At 45.7% G+C, this 24,684-nt stretch overlaps 1 protein-coding gene across 8 annotated transcripts; it reads right to left on the reverse strand.

The window, feature by feature from the left end:
• Positions 1 to 311: 311 nt before the first annotated feature.
• SETD7 (SET domain containing 7, histone lysine methyltransferase) lies at positions 312 to 23,606 on the reverse strand. Of its 8 annotated transcripts, none has more exons than XR_014228609.1 (9): positions 23,502 to 23,606; positions 18,252 to 18,381; positions 13,219 to 13,420; positions 11,153 to 11,342; positions 9,401 to 9,482; positions 8,023 to 8,140; positions 7,573 to 7,730; positions 1,863 to 6,574; positions 312 to 1,455 (listed from the first exon to the last, which is right to left on the reverse strand). XR_014228609.1 is itself a non-coding variant. In XM_082316014.1 (8 exons), the coding sequence occupies exons 1-8, from the start codon at positions 23,539 to 23,541 to the stop codon at positions 6,394 to 6,396; spliced, it is 1,101 nt and encodes a 366-aa protein (XP_082172140.1). In that variant the 5' UTR covers positions 23,542 to 23,606; the 3' UTR covers positions 1,466 to 6,393. The 8 variants fall into 8 exon arrangements, 2 of the variants coding, with proteins under 2 accessions (XP_082172140.1, XP_082172141.1); XR_014228610.1 differs by lacking the exon at positions 312 to 1,455 and having other exon boundaries at positions 1,466 to 2,014; positions 3,002 to 6,574; XR_014228611.1 differs by lacking the exon at positions 312 to 1,455 and having other exon boundaries at positions 1,466 to 2,349; positions 3,002 to 6,574.
• Between the last annotated feature and the right edge of the window lie 1,078 nt (positions 23,607 to 24,684).

Raw genomic sequence — 24,684 nt, forward strand, 5'->3', positions numbered from 1 at the left:
GGCACACACAGGCCGGATGTTCTTCCACACCACACCACACCTAAAGCCCGTGTTAAGTGCATTGAAAAGAGAGAAGCGAATAACAAAACCGGCAGAGATGCCAGGAAAAGAAAAAGGCAGCAGCGTCAGGAGTGTTCTGCTATTAATATCATGTGGCCTAGAAGTCTGTTAACTCTGTTAACAGCCTAGAAGTCTGTTAACAGATCCTGCTCCCGTGCATCAGCAACCATGCAGTACACAAGCAAGGGGGAGAGATCAGAGGATGCCCAAAACCGTGACACACAAATAACAAGGAGAGACGACAGTTCTGTTGAATATTTTAATATCTGCATTGCCTTCATAGCGCAATTAAAGCAATCTTTAAAATTCACTTATTACAAATGTTTGTCAAGTCTATTTTTCCCCAGAAACATTTTTCTTGCTTCCTTGCACATACACCCAAACACACTATAAAAACCTCATTCATAACATCAAAGGAAGGGCAATCATCCTTCATGTAAACATCTTTCTTAGAGTTATCCATTTTTTAAAAGTCATGAATAAACCTACAGATGTTCAGTAAGGCTCATAGTTCGAGTACAAATGTCATAAAACACCTATCAAGTACTGTATACAAGGTAAATACTCCGGGGTTAACTGTTAGCACACGTATAAGCTTACCCCAAGGATTATTCTTTAGCACTTAGTTCTTCAGAACAGAGACACCCAGTAATTATGGGCTGAAGAGTATTAAAATAGCAGAAGGCCCAGCAGAAACTGTTAAGTAATACACAATTTTAGTCTGGATCTTAGCTCAAGAGTTAAATTCAGTACAGTTACAGTAGGAAAAGTTTTCTAGGAGGAAATCTGCAGAAAGGAGGGATGGGTCCGTTTGTACAATATCATGGAGGGACAAGCTGAGAGGTATGTCCTGAAGATGTGACTGGCCTTGCTATTGCAATTATTTATGACAGCTGTGTGTAATGCTGCATAAATACTTTCCCAAATAGCAGAAACGACCATTTGTAATTGTAAAGATCATTTGTTGCATCTCCCCTTTAAAAAAAAAAATTATCTACTTATTGGTAACCAATTACACTTGCATCTTACAAAAAGACATCCTTTTAAATTTGGTTTAGATCTTACTGGAACTTTTTTTCTTAAATATTCATTCTACCATGAAAATATTTCATACAAACATCATTTTACATACAAATATGTTAAAACTTGTGAAGGGGGTCTTCCCACACTCATGATTTTATGGCTTGAACATTTAATTGCTTAGAATTTTTGTATATATATATTTCTTCTGGAAAAAAAAACAGTAGTTACAGTAGAACTGGTAGAGAAAGAGGGCAGGAGCTTCAATTGCCTGAAGACAGAAGAGCGCCAAGAGGAGGGTCCATTCAACAGATAGTGACCTTAGTGTTCAAAACCTTTGATCTGGGGCAAGTAAACATGCACTCAATCTTGCACCTTTTTTAAAAAAAAAAAAAAAAAAAAATAGTCCCGTATAAGACTGCTTAGAAATGCTTTGTCCAAAAATATAGTTCTCATGTTTCCAGCACAGAAAGCAAAAGGAACAAGTCCTCCTCGGGGCGCAGGGGGGCCTGAAGCCCGCTCACACCCACAGGTGAAGCTGCTCCCACGCCTGCGCTCCTCGCCCAAACGCTCTCGGCGTATGACAGTGCGGTACGTGAGGAAGAGGCGTCTAATGCAGCACCCCAGCATATAAGGAGACACTTCAGCAACATTGTTTTCAAAGCAACTGGGGTTTTTTTAAGTGCTTGGAGGTGAATTCCTCAGGCACCCGCAGCTCCAGCAATTCTGCTGTGCCAGAGGAAAACAAAGCAGCAGATAACCGGCTCTGTACAACTCCTTACCTCATCGCGACGACAGCATTTTCCAAAAAGACTATCAAATTGAGTGAAGGATAGAAGTCACAGGGGTCTCTGGGACAGGAGCGACACCGCACAGTTCCTGGCACAACCAAAGTGGTGAGCACTGGTTTCGACTGAAGGACAAGGGCAGCCAACTGGGAAGGAAACAGGAAAGTGGCGATTTCCACCACTTCTCAGTTTCTCGTACCAGATGGGATACGTTGGCTACTCTGCTCCTCCAGTGCCTGGCAGAGGGTGAGAAATCCCCAACGGCGCTCTCGCTTCCACACCAGCAACGTACTACAACAGCCCCGGGAAAGAAACCACAACCGCGGCCAACCGCGTGCAAGACTGCAAGCTCCGCAGCCGAAAAGGCTGAACTAAGGAGAAGGCTCCCTAGTCGCTCCCGAAACACGCAGCCTCACAAGGCCGAGCAACTGGCCTCCCAAAGGTCTCGAAACCTGCGCGAGTCGCCCAGGAGCTGCAGCATCTGGGAAAAATCACGGGCCATCCTAGTGGGTAGTGTTGCAACTGTGGAAAAAGTCAAAAAGCTATCACAGCTCTCACTGTGATTGCTGAAGAGTCATATCCATGTATTTCCTTTGACTTTTTCAACAGTTAAGACTTACATGTATTTATGTAGGTTAAGGGTTTTTTAATTACTACCAAAAAAAAAAAGGAAAAAAGCCTTTTCAGATTTGTGAAGGAAAAATCAGGTATTTTAGTAGATCCCAAAAAGTCAAATTATAGGACAAGACTCAACTTGAGACATACCCCCCCCCCCAGGCCTGAGCCCTTTTCCCTCTTATCCAGAGGAGTGACCCAGCAGCAGGTAGCTCTCAGCTGTAACTTCTCATGCTCTCTTGTAACCAAGATTAACTGCTTCTCCAGAAAATTAAGCTTCTGTATTCTTGGTGACAAAACATAGTGCTGCTGTAGCAGGAAGATCCATTTAAGGGGGGTTTTTTGGGGGGTTGTTTTTTTTTTTTTTTTCTTTTTTTAAAGAGACACAATCAGCAGCCTCTAATACAGGCTGATACAGGCTCCTTCTCATAAAGGAGCTCGGGTAACAACCCTACCATCACAGAGGAGCCACATGCAGCACTGCAGACCAAAGGCAGATGTTGGGAACTGATCTGTACCTGAAAAAAAAACAGGAATTCCAGGTTCTCTTATACCATTCTTTAGTCACAGCGGGTACTCCGAGAGCCAACTGCTCACCCAGGCCCAGCTGACAGGCACCAGCTCTTCTTCCAGTTTCTGTGCCGGCAGGACAGGTCTTTGGCCAGACTCTGAGAAGTGGAGCTTCTTTACTTATTGCACATTCACCAATAGTCAGCTGCATTCAACAGACTCAAACGGATCGCTTTGCAAAATGACTGCTTCCTTTGCTCCAAATTAAAACCACGTTTTGGTGTGGGTCTCGTGTTACTACTGATAAATAGTTTTGCTAAGCTGGTCTCGCTGTCTAGTGAGCCCCAGAAGCTGAGCTGCAATACGTTGACCATGTTAAGGCATTATTTGGAGTTCTGTAACTAACCTGTGTTTGAACCTGTGGTTGCCAACGCACACCTCTCAAAAACCTCTGAAGGACACACTGAGCCCTGAGCCCTTTTGCTACTCAGTGGTAACCATCCCAACCATCTCCACTCTAACACACCACAAAGAAAAAGAAAACAAAGAATTAAAAGGCTTGGTCCTGAATCAAGCCAAAGCAGCTTTATAATCACAACTTTTATAGAAGGTCGGTCACTGAAGAAGGGATCTATAGGAGGACCAATAGATTTTAACAGAGCAGAGAGGAAAAGGACAGTAGAGCTAACAGAGACGATAGCCACAGTTGTGGCATACTACCAGGCTACAAGCATACACAAGAGCAAGAGAATCTGCTTGGCTGTCATCAAATTAACAGCTTTTGAGAACACACAGAGGATACCTCCATGCCTTTTTTTCCCTAGAATTTTCCTATTTCAGGATGCAACCTTCAAACCTGATGTGCAAAGAGCACCTATCTTGTACTTATCTCAAAAATCAGGCAACATGAAGACTGACAAATCCATTAAAACATAAGCAACTCCACACAAAGAGGAGATAGCAGAGGAATCGAAGACTGATCAGGAATAAAGCCAAAGGAGCTCTAGAGATCAGAACATTTTACGCACGATTCTCTAGCGGGCACAAAGAGGCCAGCAGTCCAAAGCAGGTTATCAAGACCGTGGAAGGAGTTACCGTCCATTCACAGCAGGGTTCAGTCACATTATCTTCCCTCTCCTCTTCCCTGCACTTAAACACAAGCCTCAACTTTGCGAACTTCATGGTCCTGGCAGAATAACCCACAAGATGCACACAACAGCTTCCTACCAGAGAGGCACGCTTTTCTGCAAACAGCTGAAACAGCAGTGATCTAAAATAATGACCTGTGGGCAGGTACGGAAAGATCAAGACATGCATATTTTCTTTTTGAGGTTCATTTGCTGAAGCTCTGCTGCCAATCGGCCTTTGACAGCTCTCCCTCACCTGCGAGGCTCTGTTCTGTCTCTGCACACTCAGCTGAGTCCCTGAGCTGTCACCTCTGCCAGCCACCTGCCTTGGACGAGAAGCGGAGCTGCGGCCTGAGTCTCCAGCGCGAGGAGATGGATGGTGTCAAAGCTCACATTCAGATCGCTGCTGGAAGAGTGTCAAAAAGCCCTGAGCCTACTTGCCCCCCCCCCTCCCCAGCACATGCACAGAGTAGCTTTTGTGCAAGCTGAAATGGTGAGGTGCTGAAAAAGGTTTGTGATCAGTCGCAGGGAGTAAACAGAGCCCCAAGTTAGAGAGGTTCTTATTAATAATTCCTAACTTTGCACAGGTACCAAAGCAAGGATTCTCAGACTGCACAAAGCAGCAACCTCGTCCTTCTACTTGCAGGTACCAACCCAACACATTCTCCATGTCTGGCTCTCCAGACAGCCAGACACCTCCAACCGTTCAAGCAACCAACCAAAACGTGTTGCAATAGAAAGGTAGGTCTGATTTCCCAATCGTTTATGTTACATATATACAAACTTTTTTTAAAACTACAAATATTTAAAGAAAGTGTTGCAAATGCATTTGAGTTTTTCCTAAGCTGCTAAACCCTAAAGAGAGCATCGGGGTCCCAGAAGGGCTCCAGTATCCAGGCCGAGATGATACATTATTTCTCTCTTATACAGCATTAGGCAAGACCAGTACAGTATCTGAAAAAATGCACAACAAATTTCCCTATCCCTGAAAAACCCCAGAACACAGCCCTGCCGATGAATATTCACAAGCCCTCGCTGTTGGCTGCAACAAAGCTATGGATTGACTGCTGTTTCTAAATATGAGCGGTGAGTGATGTTTTTACATTCATTGTTTGTCTTTCAAAAAACAATCTTTTCACATTATTTTTTTAATCTTATTTTGATATCTCATACTATATTAATTTACTGTGTCTTAAACCAGTACTACTAAAAGACGGCTACAAGGCTATATCCTCTGTCAACTGAACACATACAAAAGATACAGCTCTCCTTACCCAAGTACTACAGCCTGCCCTCAAATACATACACCTCCTTTAAGGGAATTCACCCGAGGTGCAAGCACCTCGTTGCTAGAATTTCTGCCTTGAGAACTGGCCGCTTTAACAGGTGAAATACGCAAACCAACTCATGGACACTAATGCAAGTAATGTGCTTGCCTTCCAGAACCTGTACTTTTGAAAGTCCTTCCAAAAGTGAATCCGTTTTCTCCTTTCAGAAAATCTTCATGCAAAGAACAGTTTCATTTGCGTGTCATAATCATAAATTAAATAAAATAAGCCAGCCGTAAAGGCTAGATAAATATTAGGTTTGGACATGTTGCTATACTATTTAGAGAGCCACAGAGACCAACACACAGCACTCTCACATACACACACAAGCCTTTCCACTAGTTAGAAAGGATTTTCTCCTGCAAAAGAGGATTTGTAGAAAGAACAACGTTCAGACAAGAGGAAAGGGGAGTTAAAACCCAGCCTCCTATATGCTAATAAATAAACTGCTCTATTGCAAGATTCAGATCAAAGGTTTAAAAAGGCAAAATTATGCTACTATTAGAGAATATCAAAATATTACTGTTATCATCACAAGTGGCATATATGCAAAATGCAGTTGCACAATAATGCCTAGGCAGATAGAGAGCAACACTAAGTCTGCCGACTAAAAGTGAACGATATACCCATTTTAGTTTTCTGTCTAGTCTTTTGGCATCTTTGCATATGGTGCAAAAGCAGAAGCTACCAAAGAATATCACGTCTCGTATAGAATATTAAATAATTTCTCCAGATAAGACTGGTGCAACGCTAGCTAATTTTAAATCTGCTATGAGTAACACAGTCAAACCTAGTTAGTATGCAAGAAACTTATCTCTTAACACAGAATGCAAAGTTATGATGCAACAGCATGAACAATCCCTGGTTGTCCAGTTTTCAGTATAAAGGTAGTGCATAGATCCAAGTTTCTATTTCAGTTTGCTGAACGGAGAAGGAGCTCCCATTTCACTTTTGCTGGGCAGCCTGGAAAGCTTTCAGTTCCAGCTGGTACCACTCCGGTGCTTCTGGCCCGTTTTGCCCAACGGGGTTGTGATCGTATCCGTAAGCCACTGTTAATTCTTCATCCTTCTCCACAGCCCTGATGGTACGGATACACTTGATAGGCCCAAAACGAGGATGAACAAACCTAGACAAAGAATAAACACCTTTGCTAGGCTTAGCTGTCAATTCACAGACTCTGTTAGCCCCTTTTATCGTTTCAGAAGTCACTCGCAGTTCAGAGTAATCTCACATAATCTGATCTCAGATGAGTAGATTGCTTTGAGTCAATCTGATGAAGACTTAAGTTATAAGGGCAAAAACATCGACATGTTAAAACAGCTTTGTGTAGCTCTATTACTTGAAATTTTTCAACAGTCCTGCAACATTGCTCATTTGTAATAAATAAATAAATAAATAAAACAAAGTTAATCACTGCCACATGCCTTGGGCTTGCAGAGGTAAACATGTGCACAACAGGAAAACAGTAGAGATTATGAGAGACTGGAGAGCATGGGAAATTGCTCATCTTAATGTCCTCAGTACAGGTTACCTACCAAAAAAATCATAACGCACTTCTGTACATCCTTTTCCAGGGTTCCACAGTAAAGGGAACTGCCTTATTTAATGAAGGAAAACTATTTCCTACATATGTATCTCCACAGTTCTGTTTATTTGTACATTGGTATGAAAATATTTATACCCTCGAGCATACAAAGTTTTAGTGCTCTGCACCAACTGCAGAGCAGCAAGATGCTTATTTTTTGAGTTTCAGAAATGACAGCACATTTGATGGTGCTGGTCAAGCATCTGTAGTTCAGCAAATATGGTGCAGTCCTAGCCAAGCTAGGATTTAGAGAGCTGTGCTGATGCATTTTAGAATCAAGAGGCAGCTCCTCAAGCTCATGACAAAATTAACACACATTGTAAACTTCAAGATACTCCATGGTGTAAGTCTCGAGGAACATCAAGCACCCACAATGCCAGCCAGTTTCCAACTCAGCCCAGGTGAGCAGGAACTCCTTCAGTGCCTGGCCCATTACTCCCAGCCCTACCGGCTGCTCCTCATTCGGCTGCCCAAAAACACCCGGTGAGCCCAGACTGCCGGGCTGCAGCTCCCACTCCGAAACACGGGCCTCTACTTACGGGTCATAGATGCAGTTAGGAGTGAAAGAATGGTTGGCCTTATGCCCCAGCGAGGCACAGTACTTGGCGGCGTGGTTGTAGGGCTCTGGCACGTCTATGACTGTTTCGTCGTCCAGGGATATTGTATTTCCATTGAGGGCCCAGTCTCTGCTGTCTACCTAGTTTGCAAGGCAAAAATCCAGTGTGTGTGTGGAGGGGTCAACACTGACAGCAGTTTGAAAGCAAACATTCAAATATATGCAACTAAAGCTTTTCCTGTAAGTCATTAAGAAGAAAACCAAAACCAACCACCACTTTTTTTAATGTATACATAGGTGAACATGCACTTTCTTCAATTAAACTCCATCATATTAAATCTTAAGGGTGGGAAGGAGGGGGTGTAAAATCCTACTGTAAGAAGATTTCAGAAGGAGCAATGAAAATTCAGACTGACTTTTTTCTCTCCTTTACCTCCTGGTGTGTAATTCGCACTCCGTTGTAAAAGGACATAACTGTACTGGCTTCTGCTGCTATTTTCGAAAATAATCCTTCTCCAGCACTGGAAATGAGAGAGACATCAACATACACCCTACAAGGGAAAAGGGCATGGAATTAGTGATCGGCTACAGTTTTCATTTTCAAGAAGTATTATCACAACACTACTGGCATAAAGACCAATAGCTCAATATAATAACAACACTAATAACAACACTAATAATAATAATAATAATAATAATAATAATAATAATAATAATAATAATAATAATAATAATAACAACAATAACAATAATAATAATAATAATTCAAAACCTCCAAATGCACCCGCTTCTCCTTCCTCTCCTCCATATGTTCTCTCTATTTTGGCAAAATACAGATTTGGTGGGAAGTGGGGGCTGACTTTTGATCTATTGATCTATTATTGATCTACTAGTTTGAATTTTTTTTTTTTTTTTTTTTAAAGTGCCAACCTACTATTACTCCTCAATGATGGCTTTGACTCAGGAACACCCTCAATAATATACCAGAATCCCAGAGGTCCCCACTAAGCTGAGGTTGCTGGTGTATACATGCACAGATTATTACTTCACTGAGCAAGAGTTTTCAAAGTGAAGCTCTAGATCTTCAAGCACTTAATGCAAATTAATGCCAGCATTTTACTAATCACTTTTTTAGACATTTGGAAGTATCAGAAAAGGACTACAATCAAGATATCTACAGAGCAAGGCCTCTTAAAAGTCTAGGTAAAAAGTGTAATTGTGGAATAGCCACGGAAGAGATATCACTGACTGACTATGGTAAGACAATTGCTGAGGAACGTGTTTTGACATTACAGGGTTGTCACAAACAGTATCTCACTTTCCTCCAGCTTGATGATTTACTCTTGCCACTTTGCTACATCCGTAGGGAGAGGAGAAGACTTTGTACAACGCGTGCATCCAGCGAGACACACTGAATGCAGCACACTACAAACTGAAGCTAGTTACACATCTAGAAAATAGGGAACAGCGTACTTTTTCACTCAGAATACTGTAGATGTGGGCTATTAGTAGAGTTCAGGACTTGAGCGAACACGTCTTTGAAATGCTAAGAAATTATCCCAGTTTAATCTCTTTAAAAAAGTATTGCTATGTTCTAACCACTAGAGTGCAATTTTATCATGCGAATCAGAAAGAAATTCAATCAAGTCAAACACTGACTGATGTACAGTAATGGGTTCCATTTCACAAACCCTTACACGCTATTCTTTTTAAATTTTAAATGAGAAAAGGTTTGCAAAATTAGGCCCTAAGTATGTAACAGCAAAGAAATATGGACAATATTGAAAGAGGGGAGAAGAAAAACAGCTTACCTCTCTGACTCATAAGGATCAGGAAGAAGTGCATTTGTAGAAATGCAGGATGAAGTAGATTTGTCAAAACTGTATACTGGGCCTAAAAAAACCAGAAATCAACAAAGGAAATAAACTAATTGGCAGTACTGAAAGCATGCAACCTTTAACTTAATCAAGACATTCAAAAATTAAATTTTAATGACTGCAAGAAATGAATGTTATGCTTCCAAAAAAAGGAATTAAACAGAACTGCACCTGTAAAAGGTCTTCTGTGAGATACTGTTTCTTGATTATTTTTTCCCCTCAACATACTCGAGCAGCAGTATTACCACAAAAAGATGATATATATGTTCTTCAAACTACCAACTTTTAAAGGAGGACTGGACAGTCTTTCAAAACTTACCCTCCCAGAGTCTCTAATTAAAATTACGAAGTAAAGCAAAATTTAAAAGTGTATATTCAATAACACATTAATTATAAAAAATCTTGGACTATTTCAAATAGGAAATGTTTTCTAGCCCAAATGCTGAAGAGACTTCAGCCAGAAGATAATGTTCAGTAATCACACTTGCTACAGTCATTTATTTCCTGCCATTAATAAGCAACTCAGCGGTACAGCTCTAATTATATTCTTACATCCCTGTACAATCAACTGCCAGAGGACTATCTGGGAGATAGGTTAAGATGCAGGTGGAAACGAGATAGGAAAAAAAACCCAAAAGGCAATATTACAAAATCTGATAAAAGGCCATTGCCCCTGGTGTCCAAGATCTGTTCTGGCTGAAGGCAGCTTCCTCCAGAGCGTAACTGAATCCTATTTACAAAGCACAACTGTACCCTCTCAGAAGATATGTTTTAAGTTAAATTTTGATTTGCTATCACAACTGAGAGATTTAAGAAAATGAAAAGTCACGTGCATTTGCTTCTCAACCCCTTTTCACTGAGTTTTATGTTCTTATTTCATATTGAGTGAGACAATCTTTGCTGGCAAAACAGTAAATGTGTTAGCATAGTCCCTGCTTATTACTCATAGCCCTGTCCGCAACTTAACCCACCCGCCTCCGAAACACCACATACACCTTAGAGCAACAAAACCACTCCAGAACTACAGGCCCAAGCCACCACGGCCCTGGAGAAGCAGCACGGCTACACGGGTCGAGGACACCACCCTGACCCTAACCATTTCATAGCCACTTTCTAGCCGCAGGACTAGGCGGGCTGAAGGGTGCTGGTGAATCAGACTGTTATACAACAACTGAATCTAGTTCACCGATTCCAACCCCTGTGTCCTCTCAGCCCCGTGACGCAAGTGCCAGAATATTCAGTGCTCACATTCGCTTGCAGAAACCCAACTGACAGAGCTACAACCAAACCACAGCCTCCCTCTCCGCTCTTTGTGATTTCACTAACAAAACAAAGCCTGTAACTGCACCAGCATTAACACCGTTAAGCAGGTTTTCATGCTGGCACAGGTGGCAATGGCGTGCGTGACAAGCAGGGCTGTGCCCGTGAGCATGGGAGAGAAGGGCTGTGACATGCAGTTCAGCCGCACCGCCGCATGGGTCGCTTCCCATTTGTGCCCAGAGCAAAGGGATCGCTCCACCTGCCTTTCTGTCCAACTTTATAATTTAGAAAAAGGTCTTCTCGCTAACAGACATTCTTATCGCAGTCAGCCTTTAGAGTCTCCAATGGGGAACATTACAGAAACCGAGCTGTCTGCAACGAAGGGCTGGTAGCGAGAATACAAGTTTCTGTGTTAGCTGAACTTACTGCCTGGTACTACTTCAAACTGAGGTTTCCCATCCTCTACAGATGTCAGAGTTGCCAGTTTTGCTTCTATCATTTCTCCATCTATGAACCTTCCAGAATATGCAGTCTTTCCATCAGGGTAGACATAGGCTATTTTCTCTCCGGTCATCTCCCCTTCTTCATTCACTTCTCCCACAAGGCTGCCTCCATCCTGAAAGCACGGGCAAGAAAGAACAGGCAGAGCATTCAGTCACACTTTACCATCTTCAGTAAATGAAAAAGATTTTTACCAACTTTTTAAAGAAGCAACCTAAGCTACAGTAAGTTTGGATGCGAGTTCATGAAAATGAGCGAGAAACAGACACATGAAGAAGCTGGGTGAAGTCATTCCAGTCAGGATAAAACTAATAAAAGAAATGAACGGGGTTTTCTACGTTGTTTGAAATAGGCAAAACCCAAGGTCTTTCCTTCCACGTGACACAGATACCGAGTTTCAATTAGCAAAATTTTTATGTGAACAGTCTGTGAACCAGGGCCCAAAGCCATACACAAACTTTGTCTGAATTTTCTCAGTATGATACTGTGCTGGAGGAAAGAAAAACTTAAAACGCAACCCTGCTCACTGCTAATTCATAGTACGTCAAAAAACTTGAGCCTAATAAGAAAAAAAAAAGATAAAGATTTGCTGGACAACTGGAGAGTTTCTCTGTCCCAGCATCCCCCTATGATGTTGGGTGGTATTTGACAAGAACAACTGTTTGCTGAAAGCCATCATCACCAACACGCTTCCTCTCTAAGCATCACACATTTTAGCCCTGGGCTTTGCCATCTGTGATTTGCCTGCAAGTCCGGTTAGGTCTATTTATGGAATTGCAGAATGAGATGCATAGATTAGCACAGGTCTAACGACTTCAGGTGTTTATTTCAAAAAGGACAAGGAGACATCTTCAAGTAATGCCCTGGAGTACAAACAGCAGACGTGATGTGGAAACAGGCTGATTTAGATCAAGATCACTGTGCACAGACTCTATTTCAGAGTGGCGCCATTTTGCTCAACTCCAAGGATAAAAGAGCTTCATACCGTAGCAAGGAACAGTGAACCTTAAGTGTGGGTAAAAATTTGTGCACATAGCATCATGCAGAGAACCATGCATAAACGATTGCTTCCGTGGCAAAGGTTTTTTTGAAACACCTTGCATCCTTTAGTCTGGCAAGATGATAATGATAAACAGCCTCTAAACAGCCACATTTCCAGGAGGTACTGCAACACTTTGTCAGCTGGAAGATGAAACAGGAGACATGTGATCTGAAGGGTCAGCTGTGTGTATTTTATACTGAAAAACTGCTACTTGTTTGGCTACCTACACCAAGCATTTGTTGATTCTAACACACATGCTTAATGGCAAGAGTGAAAACCAGTAAATAAAATGAACAGCCAACGGCGAGCATTTGAAATCAATCTGCAACTGAAGTATGTGCAATACGTAGCACAGAAATAGACTGGGTTTTGACCAGCAGTTTAATTACATGCAGGTGTTTCCTCCACCTCAGTACAAGGTAAAGACTGAAAGGTTCAAGTCTAGAGTGTTGTGTAAGAATAGGAATTAAAATTTTAAAAAAGTTACATCCGATTTGTTGGGGGAAGCCAGACTACACAACATACTCTGCAGAAGTGGACAAAGTCTCCCCTCCTAGTTAAATAAGAGCAGCAGGTTGCAACAGCTTGCACGGCTCCGATGCTCCCCACCTGCAGTCAGCACTACAAAGCGGCAAGATCACCAGCCCAGCCTTCCCAAGGCGACACATATAAATGCACTTCCAAGGGGCTGGGTTCCCTGGAAGATTAAAATAGTGGAGGCATCTCACAGCCTTGCTGAATCCTGTCTACTGGGCAAACATTCAACACTGAAAAAGTTTAACTGTACGTTGGATTATCCAAAATGAGAATGCACAGAACTTCCACCCTGATTTGTGTGTGTTGACTTTTGGATAGCTGGGTCACAGTGGATATTTGTTTCAGCTGGGGAGAACAGAAAGATACATAATGCTGCTATTCTGCAATAGAGAGAGCAGGTGGTGAGGCTTACCGGGTAATAAATCCAACAAACTCCATGTCGAATGTTGTCTTTATACTGCCCTTTGAATATCAGCCGCCCATCGCTGTCGTACTCCTGTGCTGGTCCGTTCAGCTCTCCATCCACGTATGTGCCATGAAGGACCACTCCATCCTCGTAAGTGTAGATTCCCTGGCCTTGCAGGGCATCATCAACATAGTACCCTTCCAGGGTGCTGGTAAAGAGAGAAAGAAAACAGCAGTGGAAGACTATTCACCTCTCCAAGAGGTGAGCCCAAAGCCTCGACACAAGGCACGGCACAAGCCTGCTCCTCTCTTCATCGTTCTACATATTACTGAGGCTGAGGGGAAACCTTCAAGAAAGTCAGGTCCTAGGAGGAGGTAACTGGCAACACCTGGTTTGCTATTACTGAGTACCCTACAACCCTCCCCAAAACATACACCACCACTGCAACAATCACAGCTTTTCTGCATTTTTTCGGTGGCCTCGCTCCAAGAGCTCAGGCTGTCACAGGGCAGAGCTATGCGCAGGCGGACCGAAAGGCATGTCGAAAGGCTCGCCGGCGGCTGCCGGGGCTCTCTGGCTGGGACACCGCTTCCAGCATCTCTCCTCCATCCCCCGCCAGGCATCACTATCCCCCACTCTGATGTGTTTGCTAGTTTCAACCAAATTTGAAGGGGGCAAGGGGAAGGGGAGTACAAAAGTAAACCTGACTTCTCTGGAAAGCCAAGATGAAAAGCAGAAACTTTTTTCCACAGGCCTCCAAAGGCAGAGAACAACTTACACCGTCCTTTCACCAGGGTGCGCTGCATGGGCACAGCATTATTCATCTAAATTACATTGCTGAGCTTTTTTTATAGGCTGGGGTAGCAAATTACAGCAGGAAATGGATGCTCGTGGTCAGAGAAGAAATTATTGCTCAAGCAGGCTACTCTCACATTAGGATTTTCTACCTCCTACGTTTGGGTCTTTACTGACATCTCTCTGGTGAGAAAAAATTGAACCGCCATACAGGTGGACCGCAAAAGGGCACAAACTGCAACCTGCTACCAGTTCAGTGTGAGCTCTCTAGCGATACACTTAGCAGCAATCTGTACTGGATTTGCCAAAAGCACTGTCATTTTTCATGTATTTCTATTAAAATGGAACAGAGCTTGTCAAACAGAACTAGTGCTGTGCTTGGATTTGAACAAAGAAACATTTCACTTCAGTTTTGTCTCACAAACCCTTTAGAAGGTGAGCAATAATATCTTGCAATCTGCTTCGCATCCTCTCCTAGAAAAGGCTCCCGAGAGAAACTACAAAGAATGAAAGCATAACGGTAAAAGAGGACCTACTCAGCTATTTCTTTCTCAGGTTAGAACTAGCACAAGGAAAGATGAACTGTTTAGCTTTTACCCCAGCATATTTAGCAAACAGCCAGGTGTAGTACATATACTTTGACTGCATAATTCTTTTTCTGATGCAGACATCTAAGGTATCAGCCCAAACAGCGCCTGGGAGCACGTGACTCTACATGTTTTACAAAGCGTTACAGAACGGATTTTTAAGAGTTGCAGAAGGAATGTTTTCTCAGAATTAACTTTCTGGTTTCTAAAGCTTCACTTTCTGTTTTTAGTTAACTTTGACAAGCTGGCTGAGGTTTCCATGGGAAAATACACTACAGTAAAAGCCTCAACGCAAACCAGATGCAGAGCAGGAAGGGGTAGGAAAGCTGGTTTACTTTTAAATCGGATGAATTTCTTGATCCAGGTTACTACAGAGCTGCACAGACAGCTACAGCACAGGGAAGGAGCAGAGCAGATGAGGGAACCACCAGAAATCTGTGCGCTAACTCGGCTACAAACGACACCGCTTTCTCCCCTAGTTTATCACAGGTCACCAGATTTGAATTTCATTGTAGCTGACAACACACACAGAGTCCACACGTAGGATTACTCTTTAAAAGAGGGAGCCACCCCCAGTTTATGTAATGAAACAGACCAAAAAACCTTCTTGCTACCTTTAATGGTATTAGTTGAAGTTAACAAGTTGCTAAATTACAACAGTGCTTTAGCACTGGAAAAAATATATTTTCTTTTACTGTAACTCAAATCTCTACGTTTTCTTTCATTGTCTTAAGCTCCAAAGCTTAAGCTCCATCTTTTTCCATGCTTGTATCATCTAAGGAAATCAAAAAGACAGACATGGAGTGAGTTCTTCAGGTATCTTTCAACCTTGCCTAAAAAGTCAGGTTCTCTAAAACTTTTATATTTTTCACAGTTTTTGAGTTATTTCCACCCCGCTCCCCCTTCTCTCTTTCTCTTTTTAAACTGTATGGTGTCTGCAGCCAGACACGATAGTTGCAACTAAGACCTCACCTGAGGAATAAATAGCTTGTGTCTTGCATAAACAAGATCTTGTTAATACGAACCCTGAGCTAGCCTGCATTTCTCCAGTTTGCTTCTCAGATTATCATATTTGTGACAATGTAAAGTTTTACTAAAGTCAAGATTTATCAGATGTACTGTCTTCCCATTATCCACCAGGCCTAGAGAGGATCTAGGATATCCACTACCTAAAAAATAAACCAGTGATAACAGTTGGGGTGTGTGTGTGAAATACTGACTGCAATATCCTTTCAGGTATTAAGTTGTATCGACAGACCCCGATCCATTCATCCCTCCCTCTCTGATCTCCCACCTTTCCCTCTATATGGGAACATTGGAAAGTTTTTCTTAAAAATAATACTGTTCTCTACTGTGTTCTGGGAGATGTCAGGTTAGAAGAGTTTCTAGTTAAGGGAGAAGAGCAGCTGCAGCTCTGTGCCAAGCACGGCTCTCATGCTCGCAGTTATTGCGTAAAGTGTTTTGCAAAGTGCACTCCAGCAAACGTTAGCACCAGCGAAAGCTCAAGTACACGATCCAAAATGGGGAGTGTGCCAGAGGTGAGACTTCTCTCTGAAAGAATAGGTTGGGGTTTGTTGCATTTTTGAAGGGGGAGGAAAAAACAACTGATATTTCATTCCAGGTTTCTACTCCCTTAAATAATCAACAGGAAGGAGGCGGCTGTTCCAGTAAAGGGAAAAGTTTTCACTGAGGCAAACAAGGCAGCCCGGCAGCCAATCCTATTTCCCAACACTCAAAAAACGAGAACGCTTACACTGCTGCCAGTCCAGTGCCTGAGAGGACTCAGCGACTCCCAAACGACAGACCTGCAGCAGTTTAGCTGTCAGCCCTTACCAGCAGCCCGTGAGGGAAACGGATCCAGGAACGCTGAAACCAGCGTAAATTAACTGCACTGCCGCACACAATGCTGCAAGGGGAGAGGTGTTCTGAGACATTTTGGGGATTCATTTCTCTTCATAAACACTCCGCCTTGCCCACGGCACAGTTAAAGGAAACCGCGTGTCCTGGTTTATGCCAGGTCGTTCTTCCTGCAACACGTCACGACACCTGAACCATCCACTTCAGACGGCAACTTACTGGTGCCAGCTGGGCATAGCTAGGTAAATTGCAACATCTTTACTAACTAGTCCCTGCTCGGTTTAGGCTGCTTTAGCTGAATGAAAATCAGCTTAGGGCAGTTCATAAAAATATCCCATTTTCCAAAACCACATTACAGGCTATTTTTGTCTATTTTCGTTTTGCTAGTTCCTGAAGTCATACAGTAGCCAACTGTTCCATTTTTTTAAGGGTTATGAAAATTAAAAAAAAAAAAAAAAAAAAAGGAATTGGCAACACTGAAGTGGTACAGAAAAGACTCAGCAGCAGCCTGAGTTTTCCCACAGAGCACTGCCTGTACCCTGGATTACTTGGAGGAGCCGCCCTACAAACAAAATAGTGGGTCAGTTTCTCTGACTGTACAACCAGCAACTGCTCTGCTGAGATCATCGGCAAGCACAGAAGCGTTATGTACGTGTGTCCATAGAGACGCTGTCTGCCAACTTAAAAAAAAAGGCTATTTTAGAGAGGTCAGCTGCTGGGCAGTACTGATTTTCAGTTACTCATACAAGATTTAATAAGCCCATTACCAACAACACTGGGGATTTTTCTTCATCCAGGCTTGGAGGCCTGATCAGTTTCTGCGTAACTGAATAAATATATTATCTTTCTCATGAAAAAAACCCCACAATCCCCAGTACGAAGCAATTGCAAAGGCAAGTACAGACAAGGAGCTGACTCACTGAGGCAGCACAATACCTCCGCTCCTGCTCAGAAGTTCGCTGAGCAGGAGGAGAGTAGACCCGGCACGACTGTCAGTTTAACGGCTGCTATTCATAGTGCCACTGACAGCTGCAAAACCGTGAAGAATCGTGTCATTTTATACATCTGCTGCTCCTTTGGAGGAAGTTCTGAGCAACTGCAGTGAGAAATGCTGCAGTTGGGGGAAGACATACGAGGTGTTCATAATGAAGACCTGAGAAGAAAACACATGCATAGGCACAGACTAGCCCAATTCCCAGTGGAGAGGGGAAATTATAAGGGCTTTTCTGAAAATAAATCAGGCCACAAGCAACTTGCAGATTAGGTACAGTTGGGAACAAAACCATATCTAACTCGGTCCTTTAACCACTAAACAATTTCCAAGACCAAGCAGAGGGTGAGCCCCTCTGCCAAGGTCCTATGCCTGTGCACAAGGTCTGGCAAAGGGAGCTCCCAGTCCAGCTGCAGCCTCTGTATAGGGCTATAACACAAAGAATTCCACCTGCAGTTATGAACTTGAACTTTGTAGTCCAAGTCGTCGTCAGCATGGTTTCCGATACCTCTGGACCACCTCCCCGTTCTCACAGTCTCCAATTAGTTCATGACTTCACAGTGCTAAAAGAGCTCACACCGCGGCATTCTCCCACCAGGAAACAACTCCAGGCGTCACGTTACATACAAAGCCCCCAAGCCCACAAAGGTACGGCTACAGCAGCAGTACAGAAAACTTTCCAGCTACAGTTTTTAACGAGAAACTTCACCCAGAAACTCAGCAGCATACAATCAATGCAGCTTAGTTTTATACCACTGCAAGCAGGAGGCAGAATATAGAAGAAAAAAAATCAAAGAGTCAGTGTCTACCTTCCATCAAAAAAGAAGAACTTGCCACGGCCATTCTTTTCTCCATGCACAAAGTTTCCTTCAAATCTGTCTGTCGACGAATAGGTGACTGTACAGAATCCATGTGGCAACCCATCATCATCTAGATGCCCTGAAATAAAATCCAGACAAAGAGCAAAAGAACACATTAAACATTATACAAAAATTGCGAACCTGTTCTGATTATGTAGACGCTTGAAATGCAGTAGCTCCTAGTAGAAAACAGTAAGCTGCATCAAAACATTTCTGTCAGGAACAGCGATCAGAGATTCAGTACAACTGAAGTCTGTACTTGTGTAACATACTTCGCTTAAAATAAAAAATGAAGAGGGTCAGGATAAAAGAAAAGGGATGATGAGAAACAGGAGAGAGAAGAATAAGCAAAAAGACAAGTTTCTAAAAGAAACAAGGTTCGTACTATTCTAACTCGTGTTAATACACGCCTTCAAAAATATAGTAATTCTTTATCTAAAATATGTATTTCCTGGTGAGAACGGAATAGATTTCAATCCACTGAGTAAGAAAAGGTTTGGGTTTTTCTTTTGATAAATACATGTCTTGCAACAATGTGGGTGTGCCACCTCGTAGCTGTATCCACAGAAATTTAAAGAAATAAAACCGTGTAATATCTATAATACTATGCCCTTGCAATATGTCAGTCAACTTGCTATTTCGTATTTTAAATGCTGCTCTCCAGTGCTTTTCTGATGTGTTCGCATTACATCCCCCCATCCCATTCCCTTTCCTAGCCGTATCAGTTTTCATCATTACAGCTGTTACACATGGGGAAAGCCAAGGGGCAACACGCTTGGATCCTCACCTGCAGGGGTCTGTATTTTACAGAATACAACTGGCCAACTCTGGTTAAGTTAAAGCATAATAAGGCTCCTATGGTACCTCTATCTGCCTCTTCAAAGCCAAAAGAAAATGGAAGAAGTGTGTTTTAAACAATTGTTATTGTCGAGTTTACCTATGTGAACTGGGAGTCCTTAGCACTGCGCTAGAAGAACATTGCTCCGACTGCAGAATGAAGATGCTCAAGCTCAGCAGGGCTGCTTTCAGCACAGAGATACACCAGCTGCGGGTGTAACAAGCTCCTGTCGTGACATTTTAGCAGGTATAAATTTTGCATGAAAACTGACGAATAAATAAAAGCTAGCGTATATTTATGTTCTTCCACCTTTCTAAATAAAAACATGCCTCTGGTCCCCCCAGTTTCTTGGTGAGGCATACAAAGCCTATTAGAGATGAGAGACAGCACACGCATCCACTTCTACGGGCTTTGGGTCAAGCTCTTCCCTGACCAAATTTGCCCTAAACCAAAAAGGTTCAACACACACATGGAAAGGCAGAAACAAACTCCAGCATGAGGGGGGGGCAATTACAGCCCAGGCTGACGCAGGCAACAAGAGGCACTTCAGTATTCCCAAACCTCGAGTCCTATGCCCAGAGAGAAAACAAGCTGTGCAGACAGCAGCGGGAAAAGCCAGCCACCCGTGTGGCTTCAGAAGTCCTCTCCTAGAGGCACATGACCTGCCCTAGCCTTTTAATACCAGAATTATTGACAGAAGAATGCCATCCAGCACAGGATACTTTGTCAGGATATATTTCCAAACTTTCGTCTATCTCAAAGTAAATTTCATTAAAAAAAAAAAAAAAAAAGAGAGGCAAAGATAGAAGAAGGAAAAAAAAGAGCTCAAAGTAACCAAGTAAGGCTGCGCAGGTTTATTACCTATCTCCTGCACTTGTCACATTGGGTATGGAAATGCACCTAGAAAGAAGGTGTACAGGAGAACATACCGGTGAGACATCTGAACTCATCCAAGAGCCAAGATTCCCTCCTTCACCCTCCCCACGTGTGCTCCCCCAAGTCTCTCTCGCACCTGCTCTGGCACCTGCCTGGCACCCTCCGCCAGCAGCGCAACTCATGAAGTTGGCAGAAAATTCCTCCCTTCCTTGCGTTGCTGCTGGTTCGGGCGGCTGAGCCCGCACCCCGCCACCACGGCAGGGCTGGGAGCCCACCTGCCCCTCTCAGGGGCAGCAACCCACCTTGCTTCCAGTTCAGCCACCTCACAAAACTTAAAAATTAAAGTTCCCGGTCCAAGCTAGATTGAAAACAGTTTAAAAAGTTAATAAAACCCATCAGACACTGCTTACTGTCCAAGCTGAGAGAAGTAACAGAGTAAAAAGAGAGCAAAAGTAGGGGGGTAAAAAAGCTACATCACTAAAGGCTTCTAATAACTTTGAAGAGGAACCCTTTAAAACAGAAAGGGCAGCGTGCTGCTCTTTCCAAACAGAAGAAAGGCTTTTTTTTCCTCCCATTCAGTCACGACACCCCTTTTTGTAGAAAGGAAAAGTTTTAGCAGTTACATCAATTTAACTAAAAGGTCAGTGAAATTTCTGATGTGAACACCTCTTTTGGAACAAAACCAACTATGTCAACATTTATGGTGTTAATTAAAGGCTTCAGTTTTATCAATATTGGAAGGGTATACTGGTGTAAGTTAACAAACCCTAAACGCTACACTACCAGTTTTCCCCTCACTATAGGAGCAAAACTTTTATAAAACACTTGGATTAAAAAAAAATATATTGACAGTATTGGTACATTATACTATTTAAAAAAAAAAAAGGCACACAAACAAAACGTTGCTACTTTGTTCTCTGTGACTATTCAGTTTTGTCAAAATTTTGCTGGAATGCAAAGCCCAACACAAAAGCTGCCATGCTTACACACAGCACGCACGTCAGGACTTTTGCACGGTAGGATACAGACTATCCCAGAGATTTAAATGGTCAGCTTTGATCCGATGGCCTCTATAGAGAGTCTTAATCTCAGCCACAGTACAAAGAATCCAATTCTTCTAATATGCTAGAGATTTTCCCCTACTGGAAAAAAAAAAAATATCCCCCACCCCAACAGAACAAGAGACATTCAGTCTCTCTTAGTCAATAGGGGATAAAAAGCAATTTCAAGTTTAATTACATAGATGAAACTTTTCCTGTATGGCTGAGGCCTGAGGCTCTAATTCTGTTTCAGATGAAGTCAATGGAAAAAATCCTCATTATTTCAGTGAGAGCAAAGCACGGTGTGTTCCACTTCCCTTTCTCACCTCTCTCCTCCATTTGTGAAAACAACCCCAAAATGCCTAAACATACTTTTAAATTATCGTAAAACCTCACTTTTGTTACTTCTTTAAGGGTCTCTCAAGATCTCCTCTTAAGCTCAGACCACGAACTTTTCAAGAAAAGGACTTACACTAATAGGGGCTAGTTCACAACGCAGCATGATGGGGCCACTTACCAAAAACGGTGATGTATACAAACCGAAGATAAAAGCCCTTTACTGTCAGTATTACTATTACTTAACAGAAGACACGCAGTGTGCATCATCAATAAAAGATTCTGGCCACCAAGATGCCAGATGGATGTTTTAGGAATAACAACAATAAACCAACACCACCACGACCACCCCCCAAAAAAGTGCTGTTTTCTGTCGTATTTCTAACTTCCTTTGGGTAAGTGCAACAACACCCAGCCATCCTATTCACCCCCAAACAGCACCCTGCTTCCGTGTCACTCAGAAAAACACATACTTTCATATACGCTGCTGAATAACATATGCTTTAAAGAATTGTTTCCTTAGCCCACAGAAACGCTAAGCAAATCCACGATACGGCAAGAACGCGTTACCCGTGACATGAGGACCAAAACTACGGCTCTCTGCCAAAGACACAGTTGTAATCCATAGATCTGAGGAGCGGGGAGGAGAGGAAGGGGAAGAGACACATCTATTGGGGCACAGGGCGCACCCCACCCACAGCACCCTGCGGCTGAAGGCTCTCGCTCCCCTCACAACCACGTTTTACACAACAAGGCTTCTCTTTGGCTGTGTTCCCACATACCTAGACAATAAATCCAGATCCTAGCAGCAGCTGCTTAGCTCGCATCTGTCGTTAAACTAAGCTGCCGCGCTCGATGCCTTCTCCGGAGAGACGTGCTGCGAGGCCTAATCCTCCGGCCGCGAGACACAAACAGCCCGCCACCGAACGACGGGAATTACCGGCATCTCCTCACGGGCGGCTCCTCACTCTGTGCGCTTCATCCCAACAGCTGAAAAATCCAGGATTGCCCTTTCTGGCAGGGCCGTGCCCGGCCAGGAGCCCCGGGGAGGAGGCGCCTTGGCGTCCCGCGGGCACGCCTGGCCCCGGAGCGGCGGAGGCAAACCCGCACCGCGCCCCGGGGCGCCCGGCGGGACGACGGCGTGCTGCTGAGCCGCCTCGCTGCCCGCCGAGGTTTCCATGAGCAATGCCCTCCGGAGGCGTCTGCCTCGGTTTTAAAACTCTTTTAAGGGGGTTAGTTCTGCACTCAGACAAGGGTAGCGAAGGAGAGGGTGCGCGTTGCCTGTGGGACGGGCCTTCCCGCTGCAACGCGGGCGGCGCGGCTCCAGCTCGGCTGCCCACATGCGCGACCGCAGTTTCTTCCTCCGGTTGCCGCTGCCTTTTCCCTGTTCCACTGGCACTGAGGCGACTGCCGCCTCAGGAGCGGCTGCCCCTCGCTCCCTTACCGAGGGCAGGCGCACCCTGACGGACCGGCCGTCCCCGACGGAGCCGGCCAGGCGCCGGGGGGAAGCGCTGCTCCTCCGCAAGCCTCGCCGCCGCGCTGACGGGCACGGCCTCCCGGGGCAGCCGGTCTGCAGCCTGCAGGGCGCCGCGGGGGGGACGGGGCCGCGGGAGAGGCGCGCCGCGGGGCGGCGGCCCGCCGTGCGAGCCGCGGGCGGCACCGGCTGCCCGGGGCGGAGGGCGCGGGCTGGGGGCCGCCGGGGGCCGCGGCGGCAGCGGCAACGCGCGGTGACGCTGCGGCAGCCGAGGTGCGCCGACGGCGCGGGGCCGCTGCCGGCTGCCCGTAGCCAACCCCCGCCCGGCCCCGCCGCGCTGCCGCAGCCGAAGCGGCGGCCCCGGACCGGCGCCAGGCCCGGCCCCGCGACACGGCGCTGCCCGCCGCTACCGGCGGCACACACCCCCCCGCCGGCCGCACACCGCCACGTGCGCAGCGGCGGCGCGGCCGTTGCATAAGCCCGCTGATGTCATGCGCTGCCGCCGGCCCCGGCCGCCCCGCTCGGGCCGCCGCCGGCCCGCGCCCCCCGCTCCTCCTCCCCGGCACCGCCCGGCGCCCGCGGGGCCGCCTTCCCCCCGCGTCCCGCCGGCGCCCCCCCGGCCCCGGGGCAGGTACCTTCCACGGTCTCCTCCAGCGTCTCCTCGTCGCTGTCCATGGCGGCGGCGGCGGCGGCGGCGGGCGGGGCGCAGCCGCGGTAACACGGGCGGGCGCGCGCGCGCCGCCCCGCCTCTCCCCCCGCCCCGAGGGAGGGCTCGCGCCGTGGCCCCGCCCCTCCCCGAGCCGGGAGGGGCGGGGCCGCGGGCGGGGCCGCGGAGCGGCGCTCCCGGGGGAGGGGTCAAGGCGGAGACGCCCCGCCCCGCTACAAAATGGCGGCCGGGGAGGGGGGCGGCGGGGAGAGCGGGGGGAAATCGCTCAATTTCTGGTGGGGAAAGTTCCTAACGTGGCACAAAGCGGCACAGCCGGCAGGGACATCCCAGCCCATCCGGCGCTGGGCCCCCGGAGAACTCCGTCTTGTGCAGGGCGAGCACAGCACCCCCGGACGGCTGCTCCAAATCCGCCTGTCTACAGTTCACCTCAGAAAGTACACCTCCCTGTGGACCCCTCACAGGCACCATGGCACCCCTTCTCCCTCCCCACACCGAGAACCACCCTTGTCTGCTGCTCTTGACGTGGAGGGATTTAACTGCCGAAACACACGGGCTCTTGGATTTCAGTTTTGCAGGAAGGGTGACCACCCCAAGCAGGGGGTGCAATCTGTGGGCTCTTACCCGGCGGCCGTGAGGACGGTGCTCTATCGCCACACGCCTCAGCGTACGGCAGGGACCTCAGGCTCCGCCGCAGCTCGGCAATACGCAGGAATCACCTTAAAGGAAAGTCAGAGTGTTTCTAGGTCTTCCAGCCGGCTGTCTTGGGACCGCAGGAGGTATCTCCTTCATCCTACCGGAGACGAGACGGTCGGGGGCTGCGGCATGTGCTCTGCGAGGGCAGGCTGAGGGAACGGGCCTTCTTCAGTCGGGAGAGGAGACCCAGCAGCGCTTACAGCAGCGCTACCGAGAAAACAGGCCCTTCACAGTGGTGGGAGGACAAGAGACGTACTGAAAACAAGAGAGGTTCAGACATGACATAAGGAGGTGCTTGCTCCCCGTCGGGACAGCCGCGCAGCGCAGCAGGCTGCCCGGAGAGGCTGTGCGGTCTCCATCCTCGGGGACGTTTAAAAACTGACGAGATACAAGCCCCGAGCAGCCTGGTCTGACCTCTGAGCTGACTCTGCCGTGAGCAGCAGGTTGGAGTGGCGACC

The sequence above is a fragment of the Platalea leucorodia genome (genome assembly GCF_965183815.1).
Source record: "Platalea leucorodia genome assembly, chromosome: 6".
Lineage (NCBI taxonomy): Eukaryota > Metazoa > Chordata > Aves > Pelecaniformes > Threskiornithidae > Platalea > Platalea leucorodia.